This window comes from Lemur catta, chromosome 10 (assembly GCF_020740605.2).
Source record: "Lemur catta isolate mLemCat1 chromosome 10, mLemCat1.pri, whole genome shotgun sequence".
NCBI lineage: Eukaryota > Metazoa > Chordata > Mammalia > Primates > Lemuridae > Lemur > Lemur catta.
The window spans coordinates 3998522-4024249 of NC_059137.1; the positions used below are offsets into that span (position 1 = coordinate 3998522).

The 25728-nt window shown below is 41.1% G+C and overlaps 2 protein-coding genes across 5 annotated transcripts in view; one reads left to right on the forward strand and one right to left on the reverse strand.

Annotated features, from left to right (window-relative positions):
• Positions 1–1349: 1349 nt before the first annotated feature.
• On the reverse strand, positions 1350–23867 carry GTF3C4 (general transcription factor IIIC subunit 4). Of its 2 annotated transcripts, XM_045563681.1 has the most exons (5): positions 23302–23867; positions 15537–17363; positions 12514–12644; positions 9673–9761; positions 1350–7395 (listed from the first exon to the last, which is right to left on the reverse strand). In XM_045563681.1, the coding sequence occupies exons 1-5, from the start codon at positions 23656–23658 to the stop codon at positions 7331–7333; spliced, it is 2469 nt and encodes an 822-aa protein (XP_045419637.1). In that variant the 5' UTR covers positions 23659–23867; the 3' UTR covers positions 1350–7330. The 2 variants fall into 2 exon arrangements, with proteins under 2 accessions (XP_045419637.1, XP_045419638.1); XM_045563682.1 differs by lacking the exon at positions 9673–9761 and having other exon boundaries at positions 7336–7395; positions 23302–23772.
• Positions 23868–24304: 437 nt separating this feature from the next.
• DDX31 (DEAD-box helicase 31) overlaps positions 24305–25728 on the forward strand; it is a 73275-nt gene continuing 71851 nt past the window's right edge. For 2 of the 3 annotated variants that reach the window (XM_045563684.1, XM_045563686.1), the window contains exon 1: positions 24305–24447. In XM_045563684.1, the coding sequence (XP_045419640.1) occupies positions 24364–24447 (84 nt within the window). In that variant the 5' untranslated portion in view covers positions 24305–24363. Of the gene's footprint in view, positions 24448–24723; positions 24778–25728 lie in introns of those variants that run through there. The other variant, XM_045563685.1, reaches the window with a different exon arrangement.

Genomic DNA, 25728 nt, shown 5'->3' on the forward strand with positions numbered 1-25728 from the left:
TAGATTCCTAATCTAAAATGGGGGCGCTTACCAAGGTACCTCCTTTCTTAGTAGGCAATAGTATCCAGTTTTTGCTCCTGTTGTGAAACAATGTCCAAAGTTCTGCTCAGCTTTTTAGCCTCCCACCTGCCTCTTCTGGAATTGGTAGATGTGTCTAGGGAAATAAATCAATCCCAAATGCTGGGTTCACCTCTCTGAGACTCCTCCTTCTCCCAGAAATTGGCCCCCTAATTTTTCACTGCCTTGTTCTGTCTCCAACATTTTCAGATGTATACTTTTAAAATTTTGTCTAGTATTTTTGGTTGTTCTCTGCAGGAGTATTTGTCTGAATTATACAACTATCACTGCTGAACTCCCTGCAATTGGTATTTCATTTAAATTGTCTCAAAATGGAATAGCACAAATACTTTGGCCTTTTTTGAAGCTTCGTATTCAATGAACCTCAAATGATGGGCTGAATTAAGATCAAGTTCCCCAAAGGATGGGACAGCTAGCTTCATTTCACCTGAAGGTGAATTTTAGAGGAAGAAGGAAATAAGCCAGACTTATGAAAGGAAAAGGACCATTATAGTGGTCCACCCTACTTGTCTTCCCTTAGGAAATGATGAATTTAAAGTTAAAAATACTGTCTTAATAAAGTTAAAAGTAACTGGTGTAGTGATGTTGAGACTCTCAAGTAAGACTGGTACACAAGAATCTATAGACAAATAATCCATACAGGCCACTGGCAGGCACCACAGGAGAGGTAGGGAGCAGTGTTTGAGTTCATCTGTGGACCAACAGTTTCCAAAATATAGATCCCAGATCAGCAGTATGAACACCAACCAGGAATGCATTAGAAACAGCAACTCTCAGGCTGGGTGCAGTGGCTCACACCTGTCATCCCAGTGCTTTGGGAGGTCAAGGTGGGAGGGCTGCTTGATGCCAGGAGTTCGAGACCAGCCCAGGTGGCAGAGTGAGACCCGGTCTCTACAAAACATTAAAAAAAAAAAAAAATAAGCCATGTGTGGTAGAGATATGCTCCAGTCTTTTTACAAATAGTACATAACACTTGTTGAGTCACTTTCCTCACCAAATACTATTTAATGACATTGCTAAGAATATGTAGTTTAACATACTGCAGGATTTCTATTATTTACCCTTAAATTTCTCATATTTTTTTCAGAAATAAACAATCAAATTGACATAATGAATTGATTGAGGCAGTTGCTAGTGGTCATTTCCCTAACATTTCTCTTTCCTTCTCTGCCCATGCCTGGGCATTACTTAACCTTGTTGGAGTGCTCAGGCATAGAGATTTCTAAGCCTTGCTACAAACCATGTGAGCCCCATAAAATAGACACATAGTATACAAATAATTCTGTTATTTATTTATTTTGAATAAAAAAGTGGCCAAAATAACAATACTAATGGCTCTGCATACAAAAACACAACATACTCAAGGTTATTTCACATTTAAAAACTGCCATTATGTACAGCACTAGATATTCACAGCAACTTTATTAGACTCTAAATACTAGAATCATATAAGCAATTGAGGGGAATCCAAAACAAGAAAAAGCTAAAAACCAATGATTTTGTCAACTGGATGAATGGTCAACCAGCTAATTGGTAAAGAAACAGAGGATCTGTCACCCTTTTCGTTAGTAAGAACTAAAATATGATTGCCCCACAGAGCTGTATACTGATAAACAATCCTCTCAAAATTTCTATTTCCTTTTCTGTATAATCTTACCCACTTCAAAGTTTTCCCAGAAACCTGAGCTCTATTATTAGATAAACGCTCAGGAACTGACAGATTATCTTCAGGAAAAGAAGGTTAAAGAGGATATGGTCTGGTCTGATTCAACCCAAGAAACCTGGTTCAAACCCAAGGAAGAACTCTGCCCTCTTCTGGCATTAGTGGCTTTGTAGTGTTGAACACACTGGAAAAGTGAACCATGTTTCATCCTGAAGGAGGCAGGAAGTCACTCACTCATTCATGTCATGAGCACCTACCCTGTGCAAGGCACTCTCTACATTAGGTGCTGCAGGAACGACAAAGACGAAACACTTCCTGCCCTGGAGGAGCTTACAATCTAATAATGAACACTATGTACATATATACAATCGAGAGAAGCAGCCAATTTTTCTGGATCGGGGGTATTCCCAGCAAAATGTGTTATTAAAGATTTTTAATTTAAACACCAAATATCTAAAACATACCATCTAATCAGAATTTTTTAAAAATCTCCTTTCCATAACCTTTTTAGATGACTGTTCTTTTTATTTTAAAAATTTCATATGTAAACATATATATAATTCAAAGCCAAGCACAAACATTAGCACAGGCATTGGGTAAACATAAAATATATATCACTACACTCAATACAGACTTATTTTTCTATACAGTCTTACTTCTATATAAACAAGTTTGATATTCACTTTCCTTTCATATATCAAAGTACAAATCTGAGTCAAAGCCTTGAAAACATAATTCTTAGGCCATTTTGCAGAAGTGGGGAAAGGGGAGACCCCTAAGCCCTACCAGTCTGTTAGCCAAACATAAACTGATAAAGTATGAAATGCCTCAAAGCCATCACTATCTCTTACACTGTCCAACCTGACCATTTTATAGGACCTTTTTCTTTATGAAAGTAACAGGATTTCACAATGGTGAGGTAAGCAACTTTCTAGCTTAAAAATAAACGTAAGATTTAGAGTTCTGAAATTTAATTCTACTAACCTATTTACAGTATTTCAACTAGATAGCCTATACCTTGATTTCAGTACGACTGTATCATGTTTCCCTTTTTTCAACCCTTCTCAAGACCAGAAAGAACAAATACATTGTTCCATTGACTAGGATCCCAGATTTTATTCTAGTTCTCCTCTAGAATATAGTTATGACTCAAAGAAAATGCAAGATAAGAAAAGCTGGACCACCTAATCAGGTAAGAGTTGGAAAAGAAACAGTCATGTACCAAAAAATCAACCTCCCTATAGGACTTTACAAATACTCATTCCTCTGTTAATGATTCCCACAGCAGGTTTTCAGAAACAGCACTGTCTTAAACCAGCCGTGCAGGCTACATCCTATCTATGAGACACATCCTAGCTAACAAGTCCTGATACTGATTTACAACTGTGCCATTTCACACACTTTTCTGAAAAACCTGCCGCTTCACCAGGGTAGTGATACTGTAGTACTTTAGATAATTATAAGCAACCCTGTATTCTTTGAGTTTGGTTTAATTCCATTTTAGGACAGCCAAATTTCACATGCTTCATCTTTAGGCTAAATAGCAGATACCATGTTAAAAGATAATGAAGCATCTTAACTTCAAAAATCCTCTTTTAGATTCAAGAAAGAGCAGTTCAAAATCTAATAACTATGAGAGCCTTGAGAGAGACAGTCTAAAACTGTTTGAGGCTGCCAGTGGATACTTTCACTAACAACTAAAATGAAAACAATTCATTTTCAGTTAGATCCTTTAGAGTCATTAAAAAAAAAAAAATCCAACAACCTTGAGGGGAAAGGTTCTTGAGGCCCGCCCCCCACCCCCAGTCTCACTGAACTGCTCAATCCACCAACACACAGGAGAGCAGTGTAAGTGCATAAAGATACACGGAGGCCAAGCAGAGACTCAACACAGTCCCTGGTGGGCTAATCATAAAGAGATTCACTTATTTGTCTGCCTACTTGCTCTTTGGACTGACTTTGAATATAACCCATTCCGCCCTGCTTTAACCAGAATTTCTGCGAAGACTACTACTGGCTGGGAGTGGGGATGGGTGGTGGCAACGAGCTAAAATTTTGCCTCCCTTAGCCCAAAGTCCAACTGAGAGTTAACGAGCACCCTGGGAAATTGTAAGTGTTAAAGAAAACCAGATACAATTTCTCAAGTTGTTAACAATTAATACTATTACCTTTAGAAAGAAATATAACTGTTTAATAGTTTCTTCTTGGAAGGGAAATTTACTACATGATTTAGTTTTTAGAAATTTTATCATTGATCCATTTTTCTTTCAAACATGAAATCTGTTAGCTCTGAATATGTCCTAAAGATGAGAAAACTAAAGGAATGGGAACCAAGAGGGTCTCTTTGGGAAGGAAAAGCAAGAGAGGGAGCAGCCAGGAGCAGAAAGGAGGGACAGACCCTGTGGGGATCAACCCGTGACACTAATTCCCGATTCCATTCCAGGAACCGCAGCAAATCACCAAACTTGAGGCAGTTAACTGCGGCAAGGGGAGCAGCTGCTCAGAGAACAGGCATTGTGATCCTCTTAACAAGCACCAAGAAGCATGCATTTCTTTTGTGTCTTATCTGATACCATTATAACAGAATATATTTTAATATTTAATCATCTTTTAACATTCTTCTAACCTAATTAACCTGTTAAACTTGCTAATAGGTCCAACCTATACACTTCAATATTAACATTCTCAAAAACTTCTGAGAGGGAAAAACAGAAAAATGTCACACTCACCCATGAGCTTCGCCAGTGGTTCTAATGCCTTCTGACACTGAGAAATAATTGGTAGTTTTGGCAGCTATAACAATAGGTAGAGACTGCTTGGAGTCTGGGTGCTGGACACATAAGGATTTCAGAATGAATATCAAGCATAACAAGCTATCAATTTCTTATCTAAAATAATAGGAACAAATTAACCCCAGGCAGAGAAAATGTGATACATATGTGCATATCAGACTCTCAAAATGCAACAATATTGTAGCTTAAAGGGTCTAATTGTATAGAATCTTTAAATGCAGTTCAGCAGTATCATTTCTACTATTTTTCCCATTCCTGAAGTAGTTATTACAGTTACAGCTAAAATCAACTTGAATTCTACCAAACAGATCAGGCAAATTTTAGGAAGGTAGAGAGGCTGTAAGTATAAACTAGAAGATGCAATTCGAAGATTCTTGGTGCCGAGTTCGAGGTTGCAGTGGGCTACGACTGCACCACTGCACTCAGCCAACAGGGGTTGGGCAACAAAGCAAGACACTGTCTCTAAATAAAATGAAATAAAATAAACATTTCTGGTGCCACTTCCTCTTTCCTAAGGTTTCACTGACCAACACTATCATCAGGCATGCTGACACTTAGAGAAATTCAGAAGTGTGCTGTTTATGAGGCTACCATTAACTCAAAAGCTCTTCTTATTTCCCCAGCTCAGTGGTTTAACTCCACGGATGGGGGAGAGCAGTGGGGAAAGGCCGCTCAACTGTGTGCAGAAACTTGGCCAAGGCAGGCGCCGGCTGGATTTCAGGGTCTTAAGGATGCCACTGAGCCAGGACCTTGCAGAGAACCAATGTTCTAGTAAAACTGTGGCCATGTACACTCCTATAGAGACATAAAAAATGATTTGGGAGGCCCCTTTCTAGTTGCTAACAGTGATATTTTCTCAAAAATGTACAACTGCTTATGTAAAAACTTAATGAAAGTTTTAAATGGCAGCAGCACAAAATCCCTAGTAAGAACAAATCCCTACTGACTCTGATTAGGAACAAAAAAATAAGTGAAACTAAGCAAGCCATGATTATTAAAACTGCAATAATTTTTTTGACATGATCTCAGTTTTTACTGTTATATTTATTGTAAAGTGAAAGAAACAGCTGCAGGCACAAAAAAGACTTCAAATATATAATGTTCAGACTGTTATTCATGATTTCAATGATGCCTGGTTCTCTTTCTTGAAAATCAATTTAACATGCTAGACCCTAAAGTCTGGAGAAACACTACTCTTGAAATTACCACCAAAACAAGAAAAATAAGCAGAAGACTATAGCAAATATGTAATTAAACATAGAACAAAACAGCAATTTGAATAGGAAATGAGACATTTCAGAGCAGACTGTTTGGAAGTGTCTCTCAAGGGCTCTTGTCTCCATTATCTACCAACAGGGGTAGAGGGTCACCATTTCAGGGTTTTGCAAACATTAAAATGCTGTTTCTAAAGTGAGGACAAACGTCTTTCATTGAGGATACATAATAGCAAGATATTATATGAGAATAAAGGAAAAAGCATGAAACATGAGTTAACATTTCATATTTTCTATTTCTTATCCAACTTCTCAGAAATATGCACCATTCCAAGATGTGTGTGTTATAGTCCCATTGATTAGCATAACCCCCTAGCATAACCCTAAATGATGGGACATTTATTTTAAGAATCCAAGAACACTGTAATTCCAAAATATCTTTTCGGTTCTAAGAGCAATTAATCAAATTGACAAAACTGATGTCTGACATTGCCTCTTAGTATGCCACAGGAAAAAAAAATACCTGTATTCCAAATATCAAGGACCTTCGCAGAGAGAAGAAAGTCCCAGGCTCTTTTTGACTGAGCTGCACACGCTTTTAGCACCAGAGCTCAAGGGTCTCCACTTCTGAGCTGCTCATCTCTCTCGAAAAGTCTCTAGACAGACTCCTATCCTCGATATTAAATGAAACACCTGGAAATGTCAACATTTAAAATACAGAACATTTTGATTTAATGCTAAAGGAAGAAAATATCTTTTTTCTTCTATGTACAAATATCTCATCTAGGTTGTCACAGGTAAGTCTGAAGCAGGGCTGTGTCATGGGTGAACTGGAGTATTCGACATCTTTATACAAATTAAGGAGGTGGGTCAGGAAGTTGAATGACACAAGAGAGAATGAAAAATAAGTCACTTACAATTATTACTTACAATAGTCAGCTGATCATTTGACACATTAAAACCAACTTTAGTCTTGGCTTCAACTTCTTAAAAATATAGTTTTAGGAAAATGTTTTCAATATACATGGAAAACAGGAATTGACAGGATACAGATCTACAGATGTTTACTGAGAACAAAACATCAGCCCACATGTTGTTTTAGACACTTTTAGTATCTGTTGGTACATCGAAAGCCACGTACCGGGTAATTTAAGCTCTCTGGAGCCACAAAGCAGTTCCAAACCAAAGCAAGGATTAAAACCTAATTCGGCCCAGCGGGGCCCTTATCCAAACTCTCTAGAAGACACCATTCTGTTTCTAGAAATGACAGGACATTCTTTTTGTTCAAATTGCTTCAGTCAAGACACTTGAAAAATAAGTGTTCCTCATCGGGTAAGAAGCCAGGGTAATGTTCATCTCAAAATGACTCAAACTCTCTGCATTTGGTCATTTCAGAAGACACCCTTTAGTGCCTAGCGATGGAGAGTGCCCTTCAGAAATGAGTGCCTACGCCCCTCTTTACAAGCACGAAGGCTGCCTCTGCACTTGCGGGGGCCAGGCTTGCTCCAGCGCGTCCTCTCTTCGGGCCAGAGGGTGTTTTCCACAGCAGAGTTCATGCCCTTCCATCCTCCCAACACTGACACTTAGAAGACAGGAGAATCACAGAAAGGGCAGGGACTCTGCAGTAACCTCTTAATCCAGTCAGGATCTGCAAAAGGAAGACAAGTGCCATCAACCATGAGCTCCAGGAAAGGCAGTCAGGGATGAGTACAGGACTGCAGCTGGGCATTCTGGTCCCAGCTCTGCAGCCCCCGACAAAGCACTTCACTCCCTCAGGGTTCTAACATCCCAAATTAGGCAGGACTAAATTTGTGGTTCCCAAAGCTGTGTGATGAAACAGGAAAATAAGGGTAACGAATGTTTCATAAAGCTAAATTTATTCAATTGAAAGAAAGGACTACACTTTATTCTGAGAGTGTACCCTTCATACATTGTTAATGTTAAAATATGATCTCATAAAATTATGGTAATAGTAATTTTTTTTTAAATACCATTATTTAAGAGAAATAAAAAATGCGGCAATACTGAGTCAGTACTTCCTCCCCTTGGGTCTGTGAAATGCTCTGCTCTACTCTAACACTCTTTAGACCCAGCAGCTTCTCATTCTTCCAAAAGCTCTAAATGGCTCAACTAAAAGTCAATGGGCAGGTTTGTTTCTAAGTTTCCATCTTCTCCAGATTTCCTGCCTAAATGTATGTCAATTCTCAATTGTAGTTAATGTTGAGAAGTTCTCAAAAATATATTTCAAAGTAATCCAATAGGAGGAAGGAGGTAGGTGGGGGAGTTCAGATGAAACAGAAAGGGTAATGAGTTGGTAATTTTTGAATCTGAGTAATAAGTAAACAGGGGTTTATTATATTCTTCTCTATGCTTTTCTTTCTTTCTTTTTTTTTTTTTTGAGACAGGGTCTTGCTCTGTAGCCCAGGCTGGAGTACAGTGGCCTCATCATAGCTCACTACAACCTCCTGGGCTCAAGCAATCCTCCTGCCTCAGCCTCCTGGGTAGCTGGGACTACAGCTTCATGCCACCACTCCCTGCTAATTTTTCTATTTTGTGTAGACACGGGGTGTTGCTCTTGCTCAGGCTGGTCTCAAACTCCTGGCCTTAAGTGATCCTCCCACCTCAACCTCCGAAAGTGCTAGGATTACAGGTGTGAGCCACCACACCTGGCCTTTTCTTTATTCTTGTGTATGATTATAGTTTTCATAATAATAAGCCAAAACAGAACACAAACTGTCAACATGTCAGAGAATTAGAGAGTTTCAGCCAGTTTAGCAGGGAGTGGTGGCATGAAGCTGTAGTCCCAGCTACCCAGGAGGCTGAGGCAGGAGGATTGCTTGAGCCCAGGAGGTTGTAGTGAGCTATGATGAGGCCACTGTACTCCAGCCTGGGCTACAGAGCAAGACCCTGTCTCAAAAAAAAGAAAAAAAAAAAAAAAAAGCATAGAGAAGAATATAATAAACCCCTGTTTACTTATTACTCAGATTCAAAAATTACCAACTCATTACCCTTTCTGTTTCATCTGAACTCCCCCACCTACCTCCTTCCTCCTATTGGATTACTTTGAAATATATTTTCGAGAACTTCTCAACATTAACTACAATTGAGAATTGACATACATTTAGGCAGGAAATCTGGAGAAGATGGAAACTTAGAAACAAACCTGCCCATTGACTTTTAGTTGAGCCATTTAGAGCTTTTGGAAGAATGAGCCAGTTTAGAGCAAAAATCAAAAATAAAGATGAAGTTTTATATAGAATGTTTTTGTTTCAGTTAAGACCACAAAGTTCCCCCAAAACATGTATATATAATTATATATGCTGTGTCTAGTTAGCTAATTTGGTTACAGTGTGCTGTTAATGAACCTCAAGACAAAATCTGGTATTTGCATAGCTATTAAAATCACTAATTCCTTGCCTGTGTCTATGATCTTATTTCTAGCTAGTTATCTCAGAAATAGAAATGTGTACTTTGTCACCAGGGCTATCAGGAAAGAGAATATAGGTCAACCAAGAAAAAACCCATCAAGGCTACTAGACTCTGAGTAAATGACTCTGCTTCAGCAATGTTATCTTTGTATATACAATATCATTTGCAGAGTTTTTACTCAAATATAATCTATATGTGCCATCTAAAACGAGCTCTGACATATTTTTTTGGAATGAATAATTTGTTTGCAGTGGCAGAGCAGCAAGTGCTCTCTTAACTTACATATGTACTTTACCACGACATAGTCCAATGACCGTGTTTTAATTATTGTAGTTGTGGCTTCAGGATAACACTGTAAACAGCAGCACAAACCTGCTGCCCATCCCCGACGGCACAATAGTGAGCAGTGTGGAGTGTGACTCCAGCAATTAGTCTAGGGCGCTGGCACTCTGCCAGCAGGCTCTGTCCACCCTCCTAAGGCAGGGAAAGCATTCACCTTCTGGAGCTGGATGCCGGGCAATGCTGTCATGGAGCAAACACCTTCTGTATATCAAACTCTGGCAGGACTGGTAGGTTAAAAAGCACCTGAAAGAAGACATACCGTCTTGTCAAGGGAAAGGGCTTGCTCAGTTCCGCCAGCACTGGGAAGGCAGCCTGTGTAGCTCCACCACGGAGTTATTCTAAACCACACATTAACCAAGTGAAGATACTTGGTTAGAAGATAAAGATACTTCACAAATTCATGGCAACAACATATCCCTCTGGGCAAAGCTGGCCAAACCTACACCCATACTTAGTAAAGGGGTAGTGGCTGTGTCATGTTACTAAGCAAAGAGATACAAAACTTCTAATCCAGACAGACTGCAGTTTCATTTTTTGTGTCTGCAGCATTGGGAAAGAATCTAGCCTGTCCACACCTGGACTGTACTTTGAATTCTTGATGTTCAAAAAAAATTGATCACATATAATACTAAAAATTGTTCTTGCTAGTTATTTTAAGATTAGGTATGAGCACTATCTTTTAGAATCTGACAGTACATCGGGAAAAAAACTGATGGATATCAAAGATGGAAATTAAGAGTGCAAAAAAAAAAAGCAACATTAACAAATATTCACAGGTTCAATTCCATCAAATGATTATTCACTAAGCACCTACCAGGACCAGGTAAATAAGGGTAGGTGGAATGCAATGAGATGGGAAAGACTGTATCCGGGCTATGCAGGGAAGTTTCTCAGAAAGGTAACAGTTTTAAGTTGAACAACTAGAAAATACAAACAGAAAGGAGGTCAGGGGAAGGGACACAAGGTTTACCGTGAGTAAGTACTAATACTTGGGTATACAGGCAGAAAGGCTACATGTGCATGACAGCAAGCACCCATTATCACGTAAAGAAAGTATACTGAGATATTTTGGCACGACTTTAATCAGTAAAAATGAAAATAACTTTTCTGAAGGAACTCATCTGGGAGACATTAATGTGTGGTTTCCTATTCTTCCCCCTTATAAAAAAAAAAGGCTGAACAGTCAAATTAGAAAAAGTATAGGAGCTGGTGGGCACAGTGGCACAGGGCTATAGTCCCAGCTACTCAGGAGGCTGATATAGGAGGATCGCTTAAGCCAGAAGTTCAAGTCCAGCCTGGGCAACATAGGGAGACCCCACCTCAAGATAAAAAAAGAAAAGAAAAAAGTGTAGGAAAGCAATAAAAACTGGAAAAAATCCAAATATCCATCAAAAAATGAAACATCCATACAATGGAAAACTCTATAGCCGTTAAGAATGATATCTGTACTGATGTAGGAAAATGTCCATATTTTGATAAAAGAACTGGCAAGTTAAGATGGTATGTGTAGCACAATCCTGTTTCTGTTAAAAATAAATTTAAAAACTTTGCTGAGTGCCTACAATGTGCCAGGCATTGTTCTAGAAATAGCTGTGAACAAAACACAAAAGTTCCTGTCTTTATGGAGAGGAAGGAGAACAGATAAAGTAAAAAATATATCAAATAGTGACAATCGTTAAGGAGGAAAGCAAAGTAAGAAATAGGGAAGCAAACCATCAGGAAGGGAGAGGGATGTCAGCAGGGCGTTACAATTTTGGGTAGCATGGCCAGCAAGGCCTAAGTGATAAAGTGACATTTGGGGAAAGCACGTGGACACCTGCTGGAAGAGCACTCCAGGGAGAGGGACTGGCCAGTGTGGATGTCCTGAGGTGGGAGCAGTGCCTCACGTACCTGAGGAACAATGAGGCCAACATGCTTGCAGTGAAGCAAGCGAGATGGAGAAACAGAGATGAGGTTGGGGAGGAGGAGCGGAAGACGGGGGCCCAGGCTGTGCACAGTCTGGTAGGTCACCGAAAGGATTTTAGCCTTTACTCATTAGAAATGGGTAGCCACTGGAGAATCTTAAGCAAAGGGGTGACATGAGCTGAAAAAGTCTTAACAGGATCACAATCATGACCATGCTGAGAACAGGCTGGAAGGGCAAGGATGGAAGCAGGAAGAACAGTTAGAAGATAACTACAGTTATAATGCTCTGGGCAAGAAATGATGGTGTCTTGGACCAGGGCTATAGAGGAAGAGGTAGTAAGAAAAGATTGGATTCCAATTTGAAATGTCTATTAAACATCCAAACAGAAATACTGAGCAGGTAGTCAGATGTGTAAGTCTGGACTCAAGGGGAGAGATACATGCCAAAGCTCTGTGTTTAAGTCATCAGTGTACAGATGATATGTGACCACTCCGAGGGTGTGGAGAGAAGAAAAACAGGTCCAAAGACAGACGTCAAAGAGATGAGGCAGAATCAGCACAGACAACTGTGAATGAAGAGTCAAAGGCAGGAAGAAAACCAGGGAGTGCTATGTTCCAGAAAATGTGTGATGAAAATGCTTCCAGGAAGAGGGAAGGACCGTGTCAAATGCGGCTCACAGGTCCAATGAAATGAAGACACATCAAGGGTACCTCTTAGAGTGAGACTATGGGGAGAGGAGGAAATCTCTCCGCTTTATTATGAAATTAAAAAGAAACACATAAGCACACACGTGGACTCATTAATTTTAACAGGTATTACTTTGCAATGATACTTTTAAAAAATTTAACACTACTTCAAAGGAAAAGAATATTACTCAAATCAATAAGGAATTAAGCAGTAGAAAACTGTCTTTAAAGGCCACCTAGCTTTAGTCATATTAATAAAAAAAGTCCATGTCAGGCTTTAGAATAGCAGCTTTTCTCCAACGTAATGAATGGCCTGGGTGACACATAACTGGGATAAATACAAAGGTCTGTGCTATACAAAACTGCAAAATGAGCAAAAGCAGGAGTTTTTAAAATGGCTTACCGGAGCCAAATGTGGCCATTGGAACAGACTGCCTGTTTGCGATCTGTGAATGGCAAGATCTCTTTACACAAACTACAGTGCTCAGGGAAAGTTTGTTTGTTCATCTTCTTTGAGATATGTCCAATCAGCACCTAGTAAGACAAAGCAATCAGCAAAGTTTAGTGGCGAATGCAGACTTCCTGAAGAAAAAGCATGCTAACACAAAGGAAAAATGAAAAAATATGCTGTATCATACAAGAGGCAGGAGATTTGCATTTCCGCATAGGCTAATCATACTGTTTGAAAAGTAAAAGAGCTATACCTTCAACCTGTGTCAACTTGAATAAAAAATAGACTAATTCAGGGGCCCTGTGACAGTAGGGTGAACCACAACCACTAAGGGAAAACTGTTCTGGAAACCAAAATCCTACTACTTGCTGTGTTTTAGTTGCTTCTGAAACAAGGACTCCAGAGTTCTATTAGAAGACAAAGTATTTAGCTATTATTTATAATGCTTTGACTTTAAGAAGGAAAGGCACAATCTCTATAGGCAAAATATTATGTGAAATACTGCTAACTTTGTAGAACTGTACAAATGTCTCTTTTTAAAAAAGGCTTACAAAGTAAAAATATAATCAGGATTAAAAAATAATTTCCCCTTCTGATGGCCCAAAGACCCGTGACCAATCTAGTCCAGTAGCCTGCAATCTAAGATCACTGTCCCCAAGGCAGAGGCACAGCAAGAACCATTGTGGGAGCGGGCAGATGGCAGTGAGAGAGAGGTGACAGCACAGGCTCCAGGCCTTGCCCCTGCTTCAGTTTTGCTATTCTCTGTTTATTAAAATCATACTCTTTAAAAATAAAAGTCTGAGAAGCATGGGTCTACTTCATTATTTTGTTGGTAAAAAACTTCCTTGGATAGCTGTGTCATTGGGAGGTGTGGGATACCAAACCCTCAAGAACCATCTTTCACTAGCAGATGGCGTCCTTCAAAGTTTCAATCCATTCCTGCTTAACCTCTTATAGAAGAATCCACAAGATATTGGATTAATTCACTAAAATTAGTTCACTTAAGTTTCAAAGGGTGTCTTAATGGCTCCTGAGTTGGTGAGCCAGCTACCTTACCTCTACTGAGTATAGTTTACAAATTTAAAGCCCATTACTTTTGGCCTTTTTATTTTTCAGCCTTAAGATTTCTAATTTTTAGTCCCTTACAGCAAAGATAAGCCCCCTCATCCCTCTTTCCAGACAGTCCAAACATCCTGATAGGGTGTACAGTGACAAAAGCTACTCAGAATTCCTCCAGTAGATGTGCCTAAATTTTATACAAGGAAGGACTGCTCCCATTTCCTCTCAGTAGTCTGGATCATGCAAGTCCAACTGTGTTAGTCTGACTCATGCATTCTTACTGGGAGGGACAGTCCTCCCAAGGCAGCAAATATTGGTTCTTCGGGGCCAAAACATTCCTACTTTTTTTTTTATGTATAAAACACAGATATACATACAGTAAACAGATATACAAAATATATCTGTGGCCTTAAAACTCCATGGGCAGGGGCAATTAGATAAAATGTCTGAAAATGCTCCAGGGGGAGGTGATAACGAAAAAAAGGTTGAGAAGCTGAGAATCTCGGAAGTAATTAATAACTACAAGTAAATTAATATCCTAGGTTAAAAAGGTCTTCACTTTGTGAATATAGTTGGATTATTAAGACAGGAAATGCATGGTCTTCAATCAAAACTCAGTTGCTATAGATGGGTAGGGGTACAGTCTTCTTTTTCTTAAACTGGTTCTATTGGAACCACATAACTAAGCTGAATGTAGCTTCCCAAGCTTAAGCAGCATCTGGACAAAACCATTACGAACCAACTTCCATTACTTATTTTCTAAAATGTTATTGCTAATTTTTCATCTACCCTAACTAGGTCCCATGGCACACAGTGATAACCAGAATACTCTCCTAGACAATTTAGAACACAAGGAAACGATGCTTAAAAGTTGACTTTTAAAGAAGTCAGTTACATGAACATTACCTCTTAACTACTCTTAAGATCACTGTAAACATCCTATGAGCAATAATTTCAGGGACACACACACACACACACACACACACACTCTCTCTTTCCAATAAGAAAATGCAACACTATGAATGAAGATATTTGAATTTATTGCCTTCAATTAATATTTTAAATAAGACTTTAGGTAATGAGAATAAGCATCAATCTTCAAAGTAAGAAGGAACACAGACTTTTCTAGTTTTGAGTATTTTAATATACAGTATGTTTTTTGGAACTTCAGTTCTTCAGATTTTAACAGCTGTTGGCTGCAAGAAAGATCCCCTGATCAATAAGTCTGAGCTACACAAAGGTTATGGTTTCTTTTCTGTAGGAATTCCCAGAACCCTTAGAATGAAAACATCCCCTGGGAACCTTTAGGAGGAGTACAGAGTATGTGTACTGCCCCAAGCACAGAACCCTAGTGTTCTGTTAGGAAGCTTAAATTCTATGGAATATATTTTGGACAACACTGTAAGATTGTTCTAACACTAAAAGATTATGCCCAGTTTTTGTAAAAATGAGACATGAGCAATAATTTTTTTATATGCCCTCATGACTAAACCAGAACATCTCCTTAAGTTCTTCTAAATGGAAAACATACACTCCCATTCCCCTTTACCCTCCAAAACTTTTGTAAAACAGGAAAGGCTGGGAACACAGGTACCATATTTCCTCTGCTGTGACTCCCCATCACATACTGCTCTGCTAAATGCAGCCTCCCGCAGCTAATTCACAACCAAATCTCATCTGGCAAATCCTGCATATCAATCAAGGCCACAGGGTGAGGAAGAATCAAAATATTCTTCATACACTATGACTGTGTCCTCCGCATTAATCCACATTTCCCATTATTCCCCTGTACCTCATGCTAATCAATTACCTAAAAAAAGGTCAAATCAAAAGTTGAGCTTTAGGAATTCCATTTAGGTCATTTCTTTCTCACAAAGAACGCAGACTTTTCACAGTTTCACTTAGTAAACACCTACCCGTGCTGTTCTGTCATCATACTCTTCATCAGACATTAAAAAGTTACAGAGTCCTCTGGTCGGAATGCTGGTGTTTTCTGTGATCCAGGTGTGCAGATACACTTCTCCTAAGACACGCTTCATGTGTTCCCTGGTCAAGTGCATCTCCACAGCTTCAATCTTCCCCTGGATTTCTAGAAGTTTCTCCTCCATTGGCTCACGGCCTCCGACATCTCCGGTCTGGGGGAGTGAGTCATCAGCGGGCTCCTCGGCATCGCCGTCTTTGCTCCTCTCCTGCAGGCCCTGCTTAGTCACCTGTTTGGAAGAAGTGCCTTCTTCTTGCGGCTCATCCTCAGCATTGCCCATCCCAGGTGAGTCAACTAGTAAGATCTTTGAGTCCTCATGGGCAGGTTTCCACAAGGCTTCTGAAGGGGTCTTCTGCATTGACTGATATAAAATCCTCAAGAGGAAGAGCTTAAAACGCCAAAAGTAGGTGACTCCACTGCTTTCAATCTTTTTTTCCAAAGCTTCTTGTAAAAATTGAGGGATATGTTTATCTCTTAAAATCTTCCAGCGTACTAGGTCTATTAAATCTACCTGCTTAAAAAGATTCTGAACTGAAGATTCCAGGAGCTGAGCAGCTGCCTCTTCAAAGGTTTTGAGAGTAACAAACTGGACCTGGTAGTTTTTGTTAACAGGATGCAGACCATTGACCATGCCCTCAGTGGTAATGATGGCTAGGTACGCACCACAGGGGCTCACGGCTATCCCGTGAGTCCTCACCGAGCCAAACACATCTGAGAGTTTAATCAACTGGTGTTCAAACTTTAATGCAACATCTGTGAAAATGGGAATCAGCTGCCTCACTTTGCCATCGCTGGAACAAGTATAGACTGTTCCGTTCTGTTTGTCTGCAGTCATGGAGACAATTGGCAGGGAGTGAAGACCTGTGACATGGGAATTGTGAACATTCAGCCCTGCTTTGGAGATCAGAAGAAGACACCAAAACACATAGGAGCCTCTTGCAGCCACCACTAAGCTACAACTACACTTCTGGTAAGGGTGATAAAGTGGCACACATTTGATGCTGTGCACAGGCAACTGGTCCATTTCTTTCCACAAGACAACAGGCTGCCTTAAAGTGAAATAGCCTTTGACTGCTTTGAGATTGACAGGAAGAATTTTTACAGGTCCAAAAGCACTCCCCACAATAAGGCCACTCATTTTCCGATTATTGTGCTCATATTCCCACCAAAACAAAACACTAGGAGAGCTGATTCCTGACTCAATTGTGTTGCATGAAGAGATGGATTCCTTTCCTACAAACGGTAGCTGAAACTGCCACACGGCAATATTACCATTTTCAAAGAGGACAGCCAGGAGCACACTGCCAACGTCCCGACATTCGTTGTTATGCTTGACCTGCTGAGTAGTACAGATGCCCGACCACTCCATTCTGACTGGGGTCTGCATGCTGTGTCTCCTCTGAAACTCGGCAAAATCCCCGAGATTTCCTTCTGGGGCTTCATTTTTAGAGAGCCTGTAATTGGTCTCATAAAGACGTTCTCCATAAATCTCCGTCAGATCGACCAGCTGGACCCACTGTAGTCTATTGAGGTTGGCCTGGATGGTCAAGCGATTGTCCATGGTCAGTGCTGCCAAGAGGCACCTGCCATTAGCATCACAACCCATGGGGGACCAGCTAGTGTATTTGAATCCTCTCATTGGTGGCAAAGCCTTCCCCTCAGGGTTGAACACCCTATCCAACATGAAAGTCTGGCTGATTGTGGGGTCCTTAGAGGTGGCAAATTTCTCTTTGCACTCAGCAACTTCTGTTTTTGAGCCAACCTGAAAATAAGAGATATAAAAATTATCAGATAAATATTTATCTGTATTAACTGATTCACATTGATACATTTGATAATTTTGTATCAACTCTGTTAATTCTGGCATAACATGTATTTCAAAGATCGAGTACATGCCTAAAGACAAATTGAGCACTTACTCAAGGAGACAGCATTCCTTTAAGGGTCAGAATACATGTTGTCATTATTAATAGCCCAGTTCCCATAATCTTAGAATTAACACAAGCAATAGAGATGTACTCGATTCTTAAAAGTCAGCAGAGCACTTAGCTGAGCTAGTCACAAAACAATAAAGGTATTAAAGATTTATGAAAAATATGTATTATATACATCTTTGATACAATTGATATTTGGATTTTTATAATACTTTTGTAATATAAATGCCAGCTTTAGGTTTTTTTATCTGAAATTTCATTCATAAATTATGCTGAGAGCCAACTCCAACTGCTTTGCCTACTGTTTCTATAGAATAACGTCTGCTCTAATTAGACTACTGTATTTGCTGGTCTTGAACATTCCCACTTCTGCCTTCCCTGGTTCCCTTGCCTAATCCTTCTTCCTATCTAAATCCCATCCATCCTACCAGGTCAAATTCTCTCTATGAAGCCTTTTGAGGTCATTCTAGCTTTTACTCATCTCTCCTCCAAGTTCAAAACATAATATCAACAGTGCCTAGCTGTATGATTGTGGATCTTCAAAAAGATTTTAATGGGACATTAAAGATGGAGGAAGAGCTAAATGACCAAAAGAAAAAGAAAGTAGTCCAGAGACATAAAAAAAAAAAAAAAAAAAATAGCCAGGGAGGCTAAAGACAAAAAAGAGCAGAGGTCAACCAAAAGATGTTTTCTGTTACGTTGGAAGCAGGAAGACTTGATCCACTGTCTTTAGAGAAACAGATAAAAGAAACAGAAAGCAGAATCTCTCAATTCCTTTTTAGTGTCAATCTCCTTTTTCATAGAGGCTGATCTTCAAACGGAAAAGGGTAGAATGTGATTAAAAGGGAATTCACGCCTAAGACATACATGGATATAATAAAAGCTACTTTAAATGAGTTTAAGTTTCTAAGCCCAGAGGAATTACACAGAAAGAACTTGGAAGATATTAACTCAGAACCACTAACTACATCCTAGATAAAGCTTAGACAACTGGGGATGTGTTAGAGAATCAGAATGCAACAATTAGTTTAAAAATATCCCCCAAATAGTAAATAGCCAACAAAAACTACAGACCATTAAGCCTAACAGGGAATAAAATTCCTCATTGTATTAACAAACAAATGGTTTGTACGGACAGCAGTAATCATTAGAAACTAGTAAAGGATAACTGGAATACCTAATCTTATTCTCTTTTCTGTTAAAACTGCTAAATGACATTATAAACAAACATATAAAATGAAAGGTAGATACAACATTGTACACAAAATGAATAAAAGTACTAATTTTTCCTAAAGTGTGTTTCATATGACACTATTCCCTTAAATTGTCCCTTGAAAAAAGAGTTATGTACCAAACACATTTTAGCAATACTATAAATCATACATCATTCCCCCTTGTGAAGCCACAAGAGCACACTAAATGCCTCGGCCAGGAAACTACCGTAGAGACATGTTTAACCAGAGTTAGCCAAACTTTTTTTTTTTAAACAGTGAACTTTTTTAGAGAGTTGTTACCCTGTATCATACTAAAGAATACTCTGAGAATGGTGTTTTAGGCAGTATATCTTGATTTTAGAAAGGCAGTTAAGACAGTCTTTCGGACAAGCTGGGTGCAGTGGCTTGTGCCTTTAGTTCTAGTTACTGGGGAGGCTGAGGCAGAAGGATCACTTGAGCCCAGGAGTTCAAGGCTACAGTGAGCTATATGATTGTGCCACTGTACTCCAGCCTGGGCAACAGAGTGAGACCCCATTTCTGTTTAAAGAAAAAAAAGTGTCTCTTAGCTACATTATAGACCTGCTGGAGAAACACAGACTGGAAATTCCAATTAAATGAGGTATAGGTTGCTAACTTGGAAATAAAATAATGCTAACCAAATTCTAGAGTTTTCCATGGATAGAAAAATTTGAAATATGACATAATGAAACAAAGCATCATAATGGAAAATCTGTGCTATGATGCCAGACTACCTGGGTTCAAGTGCTGGCTCTATTACATACTAGCTCTGTGACTATGTGTAAATTGCTTAAACCTTCTGGCCTTACTTTCCTCATTTATAAAAGAAAATAATACATGTCCTGTAGAATTAGGAAAGTTAAATAAGTCAATATATGCAAAGCTTATATTAAGTGCTCAATAAATGTTAGCTATCATGAGCATTATTAATATTCTCTGATAATTAAATGTTAATGAGACCTAATAAAGTATGTAAAATGCAAGGTAGACATAAAGTTGTCCACCAAATGAAGGGTAGATATAAAATTATGCCTCAAATCCTTCAATACTATAAACTGAGTAACAATCCTTAGAATAGGTTAAATTTACTGCAAATAAAAGCTACTGCAGAACCAGAAGTCAACTTATAAGACTGGTAACCCAAAGCAGCAGCACAGGATGAAATAAAGGAAGCTCAAGCAACCCTTGGTCCCATTCATTGCAGGAAGAATTCCTGATAGGCCGGAGAGCAGCACAGATCTTGACTGGTAGGGAAAGGCCTTATGGCTTTGTGTAGAAATGTCTAACATATTAGAGTTAGCCTACTATACTGCACCTCACTCCATCTCTTCCTATCACAAACCTCATTAACAAATTAAAACAAGCACGCAGACGCCCAAGGAGCATATCACTTAAAAGACCAGCACCCAGAGGCCTACCTGCAGCCAATCATTTAATTGTACACTACACAGTTTCCAGATGACCACTTATACTACTATTAATAATAATGAGGTACTTTGTAAGCACCTGATAAATACTCACTTGAAGCTTTTAGACAATAAACTTCTTGAGGGCAGGGAATGTGATTCTCAAGACAGGCAATAGTTAATTTACTGTAATGCACATGATGAAGTTAATACTTTTCTAAGGCTTCTAACGATGCACAATATATATTAGGTACACAAATATTAGAATTTAGAACTATACACAATTAGATGACTCGCTAAATCAGTAGTCCAATGGGAAGAAAAATTGTGACTTATTCTTAAATCACTATTTTATTGCTTTTCAGATGTATATTCACATTTATATCATATAACCTTAGTGCCCAGGACAGTAACTTTCAAATAGCTGATAATTAATGCTTAAACTATTATAAACTGTAGGAAATTCATAATCTAACAGAATCATAGAGCAGAAGTTTCAAAGGGGTTGAGCAACTAGCTTTCTAGTAGTGCTACCCACTAAAGCTGTGATCATACTAAAGCTGTGATCTACACTGCAGATTGTCCACCATTTGTTTAGGTGAGAGCAAAGGCAAACTGGACAGCAATGAGCAGATTTAAATCCCCAGGGACTGTCAATGGGTAGAGCCATCAAAGTATCAATACAGACTTCTTTACATCGCTACTGTTGCAACAGTTTTATCACACAGAGAGAGGTCTCTTTTAGAATTGTAGCACTCATTCACTAGGCAGCCCTAGTCTGACTGATTGATGTTTTATGTTATCTGCATATCAAAAAACGGTACAGAAGGGAAGATATCACTAATTAATTTCATGCAAGGTATTTGTCAACTGTAAGAGGGTTATATAAGGTTATATAAGGATTTCCTGTTACTTGTTAAGCAGTTGTGGCAAACATCAAATGTGGCAAAATGACAAATTTTTATCAGAATGCTAGGTGTAATCTTTATGTCCACACCCACATTAATCCAAACTCCTTCATACCTGTATGACTACATTATCTTTTTACCTTGAGTATTTACAATGTGCCAGGCACTGTGCTTAGTGGTTATGTATTTTTAATATAACCTTCCAAAAAGCCTAAACAAGGTTTCATTACTTTCCCCCTTATAGATAGGCCTATTTTGCCATCTTATGCCAAAGCCCAATCTCTTAAACCCTATTTTATACTGATCCCAATAATCATCTTCTTGCTTTTAGTCTAGTCAGATTCACATTCATGAACCAAAGCAGGTCACTCTATGCTCATGAACTGTAACAGCACCTTAGGGCTTCCTAGATTGAACCCAACTTCCTCAGACTGACCTTCAAAGTTCCCAAATTGGCCTCACATTACCTTCTCTGACTTCCTAGAAGAGCTACTTGAGGTCATCTATTGATCCACCACTTCACAAACAATAGTAAATTATGTTCATGTCTTAAACAGGTACACACATGAGATGGATATCTCATTCCTGCCACCTAGAATGCCCTTTCCTCCCTCCCTCCCTCTTACAAACCAAACACTACCTTCTTTTAGGACTGCTGCAGATTTACCACCAAATGACCTTCTCTGATAAAAGTGCCTCCCCTCACTATTCTCCCTTTAACTCCTCTCTACTAAGTATTCAATCTCTGCCATACAGACACACACACTTTTTTCTAGTTGATGTACCTACGAATATCTTTAGAAACAGTTAATTGCTTTTCAGCAGAGGATACACCTTTTAAAACACCTTTCTTTTGTCTCCCTCCTGCATCCCTCAATTTCATAGGATTGCCAGCATCTGTGGGTCTGCCTACCTGATTTGCTTATTATATTTGAACAACTCTGTTCATATCATCTTCAAGATGATCTCAGAGGGCTTAGTCATAAACATTTACCAATGATCCAATTCAACATCAAGTTGTCTGTTTGAAACTTGAAGTATGCTTAAAAGAGATGAGGGTTAGCTGCACCCTAGCTACAGATGACTCACGTTTAAAATGAGTCATATTTTAAATGAGTAAGAGTTTAGAAAAACTTTACTATCACACAACCATGTTCTCTGTATATGGACACTTATCTTCATAGTGCTTATCACCATCTGATATCACATTACCATTTGTTCACGACTTGCCAAACAATTGTAAGCTTCATGAGGGCACTTTGTTTTGTACACCACTTTATTGACAGAACGTAGGTCAGCACCTAATACATAACGGTGTTCAAATATCTGTTGAATAAATGAATATACTCTTCCGACAGATCATATATAAGCACAGAGATCCGTAAAGGATACATGGAAAGTTTTTATACTTACAAGCAACTAAAATGAACGCTATGGCTTACTACTTTAAAAAACCAGATTTGAAAATGGTGTTATTAAAACAGTAAAACTTTAGAAATCCTAAAGTTCTGGAGGCAAACTTAGGTCATATGAAACTGAAAGCATTAAATTTACAGAGACCTTGGACTCGAAGTTTAAGAACTACACTTGTTTCCAAAGGCTTTACTTTCATTCTACGTCCCAAAGATGTTTAGCTAGTAAAGAAAACCCCAAGTACAAACCCCAAGATCCAGTATTTACCCATCTGCCCAAGGTGAGAAGCAAGGACCATTCATAATATAGGCGCTGAAATAGTTAAGACAATGAAGAGGGCCAATTTTTCTTCTCCAAAGCAAAAGAGGCCCGAGAGGAGGGCACAACACAGTCAACAAAGCCAGCCAAGGGCCTCAGAAAGTCGGCCCCAGACAATAGGAGCAACGGTAGGAGCAGGTCTGGGGTTGGGTCAACAGGGGGTGGAGTCTCAGCACCGCGCAGAGTAATCTGCTCCAGCTGCTCGCCAGACGCAGAGGCAAAGGAAGGGTCGCCGGGACTCGGCTCTGGGGGCACCCTTGGGTGTGTATGTGGGTTGCGGGGAGGGATGTGATCCACAGAACAGGGCGCAAACAGCTGTGAGACTTTCCTTTAAGCTGCGGTAACCCTGGCCGCTCAATAACCCCGAAGCGCTGGGCGTGAGCGAAATCCCCAAACCAGGTGCGGGCCGGGATTCTCCTGGCACAGGTGAGGCGGCCGCGGGCAGCAGGCAAGAGGAGATCCCAGAGCCGGGGCCAAGGGAAGACTCACTTTGAGGAGGCAGCTGTTGAGAGGGGCAGGCACCGAGGTGCGGTGGATAACCAGGTCCTGGCCTGGGTTGTGCACGTCGCAGATGAGCTCCAGCACAGCGATGCTGCGGGCGGTGGACACAGACACGCGGTGGTCCTCAGACCAGGCCAGCGGCTCCAGGCCGCTCGCCGCGTATTGCAGCTTCACGGCCGGCTCCCGCCGAGTCACCATGAGACGGAACGCGGCGCTGGGCCCGGGGGCCGCGTCTGCCGCCCGCTCCTTCCCGCCCGCCTCGCCGCCCCCCTCGCCCTCTTCCTCCCCGGGCAGCGCAGGCCCGTCGGGCGCGGGCCCTACCCGGGCCTTGCCGGCCGTGTTCATCTTCCCCCAGGTGCAGAGGTCGGCTCCCCGGGCGCGCCAAGCCTCCGCCACCGTTCTGCGGCCACCTCCCGTACAGCCGCCGCCACCCCCAGCGCCCTCCGCGGCGGCTTTCTCCCCTCAGGGCCCGAGCGCCGCCGAGCCAGGAAGGACCCCGCCGTTGCCAGGCGACGCAGCCCTGCCAGGTGGCCAAGGAGCTGCCTGACTAGAAAGGGCGCTCGTCTAGCAGGCCGAATCGAAGCGCCAGGGTTGGCCCCCGAGCGGGTGAGGAGAAGGGAACCTTGAGGACACCGCCGTCTCCCGGTGGCTGAGCCCCCTGCCCTTTTAGGGACCTACTGGGACAACCAGCTATGCATTAGGTACTAAAGTGCTGAGGAAACAGCAACGCGGCGGCAAGGGAAGGACACGTCGGTTTGGTGGCGCTCGGCCTCCTGTGTCTCAGGGGCAGAGAGCTTCACAAGCGTGAACGCTCGGGCCGACGGTAATTTGGCATCCCCAGAGCCACGCCTCGAGGGACGCAGGACGGCCTTGTCACCCCACCCCGGCGCCGCCGCCTCGGGCACTCATTGCGGTGGGCTCGAGTGGTTCGGAGCCTTTCCGGACCCGGCGGGGCAGCCGCGCGGGGTCCTCGCGCGCGTCCCACGTGGGGTTCTGCTTCGTGAGCCGCCTGCGCGCCGGGCCCCCGGCGACTCCGCGCCCTGGCCGGCCATGGCAGCCGCCGACGGCTCGCTCCTCGACGTGGTCGCCGCCCCCAGGACGTTCTCCAGACGACCCCGAGCCCAGGCGGGGCAGGTGAGTTGTGACCCGGCTTCAGCTCCGTCCCACTCGCAGCCGGGCTCTCGGCGCTCCGCGTGCTGCCGCCGAGCCTCGGGGTTGGGCTGCGAATCATTTACGGAGTTAAGGGCGCAAAGTCAGACACCTGGCAACTTCTGCAGGAGTTGCTCGGAAACACTTGTTCCTGACCGAAACACCGCCCGCGGGGACGTTCCTGGGAGGGGAGCTGGCTCCTGCAACCGGCGCTACTGGGGGAGAGGGGAAGGCAGTGTAAGGGCTTGGAGGCTGTTTCCGCAGATGGTAGGAACTGATGCTCCGGCGTGAGTCCCAGGCCACGACTTAAGTTCTGTAAGCCATTTACTTCAACTCCAAGAAAGGGTCGTTTCTCTCAGTGATGAGGGCTGGAGGCCAGAAGTTTCTTTGAAGAGCTTTCAAAAATGGGATAAATTTTCATCCACGTGCAATGGAGGGGGGGAAAGAGAATTTGATTCACCAGTGTAATCCTTTTACTAGAGAGGAGAAAGGTGCCTTCAAATTAACTTAAGCAAGAACTGAAAACTGGTTTCTGGGATGGTTGATTTGTCTACAAGAAAAGAGAAAGACCGCAGGGCAGAAAGGCTGTTGTAAACGCATAAATTACCGCAAAGACCAGGAAAGATACAGTCTAGTGCCAAGGAAGTTGGGGGGGGGGGTCATTTTTTTTTTCTTTCCTGAAAAAGCAACACATAATTCCATAGAAAAATCAATTGCCAAAGTAAGTTCAGTTTAACCAACATGTTGAAGCTGAAATTCCTTGAGTTCACGTGTGCACTCACACCAGTTAACATCCACTGTCTAGATTATCTTTGGTGATTTTTTTTTTAGGGAAAATCAAGCTTTAGGACTTAGATGTTTGGAAGTAAAGAGTCTTCAGCTAGCCAATGGTATAACAGCATCTACGTGGGAGGAGGGAGGGAGTGAGAAGTATAGAAGAGCCGTTGGGAGCATGGGATTTGAAGTAGGATAGACCTGGAACTAGATGCCAGCCTTACAACACACTAGTTCTGTGACCTTGGGGAAGTTGCTTAACCTCGCTGATCTTCACTTTTCTTATTCATAAAATGGGAACAATCATTTCTACTTCATAGAGGAGTTATTGTGAGGATTCAAACAGATATGTACATAAAGACTCACTATACATTATCTGGCCCGTAAAGTCACTTAATAATTGCCACTAATAAAAAATAAAATGGTATTGGCTTCATCTTGGGTAATAGATTGCTACATCAGGTAGGTTGGTCAGTGAGGTGCTTGTGTCAT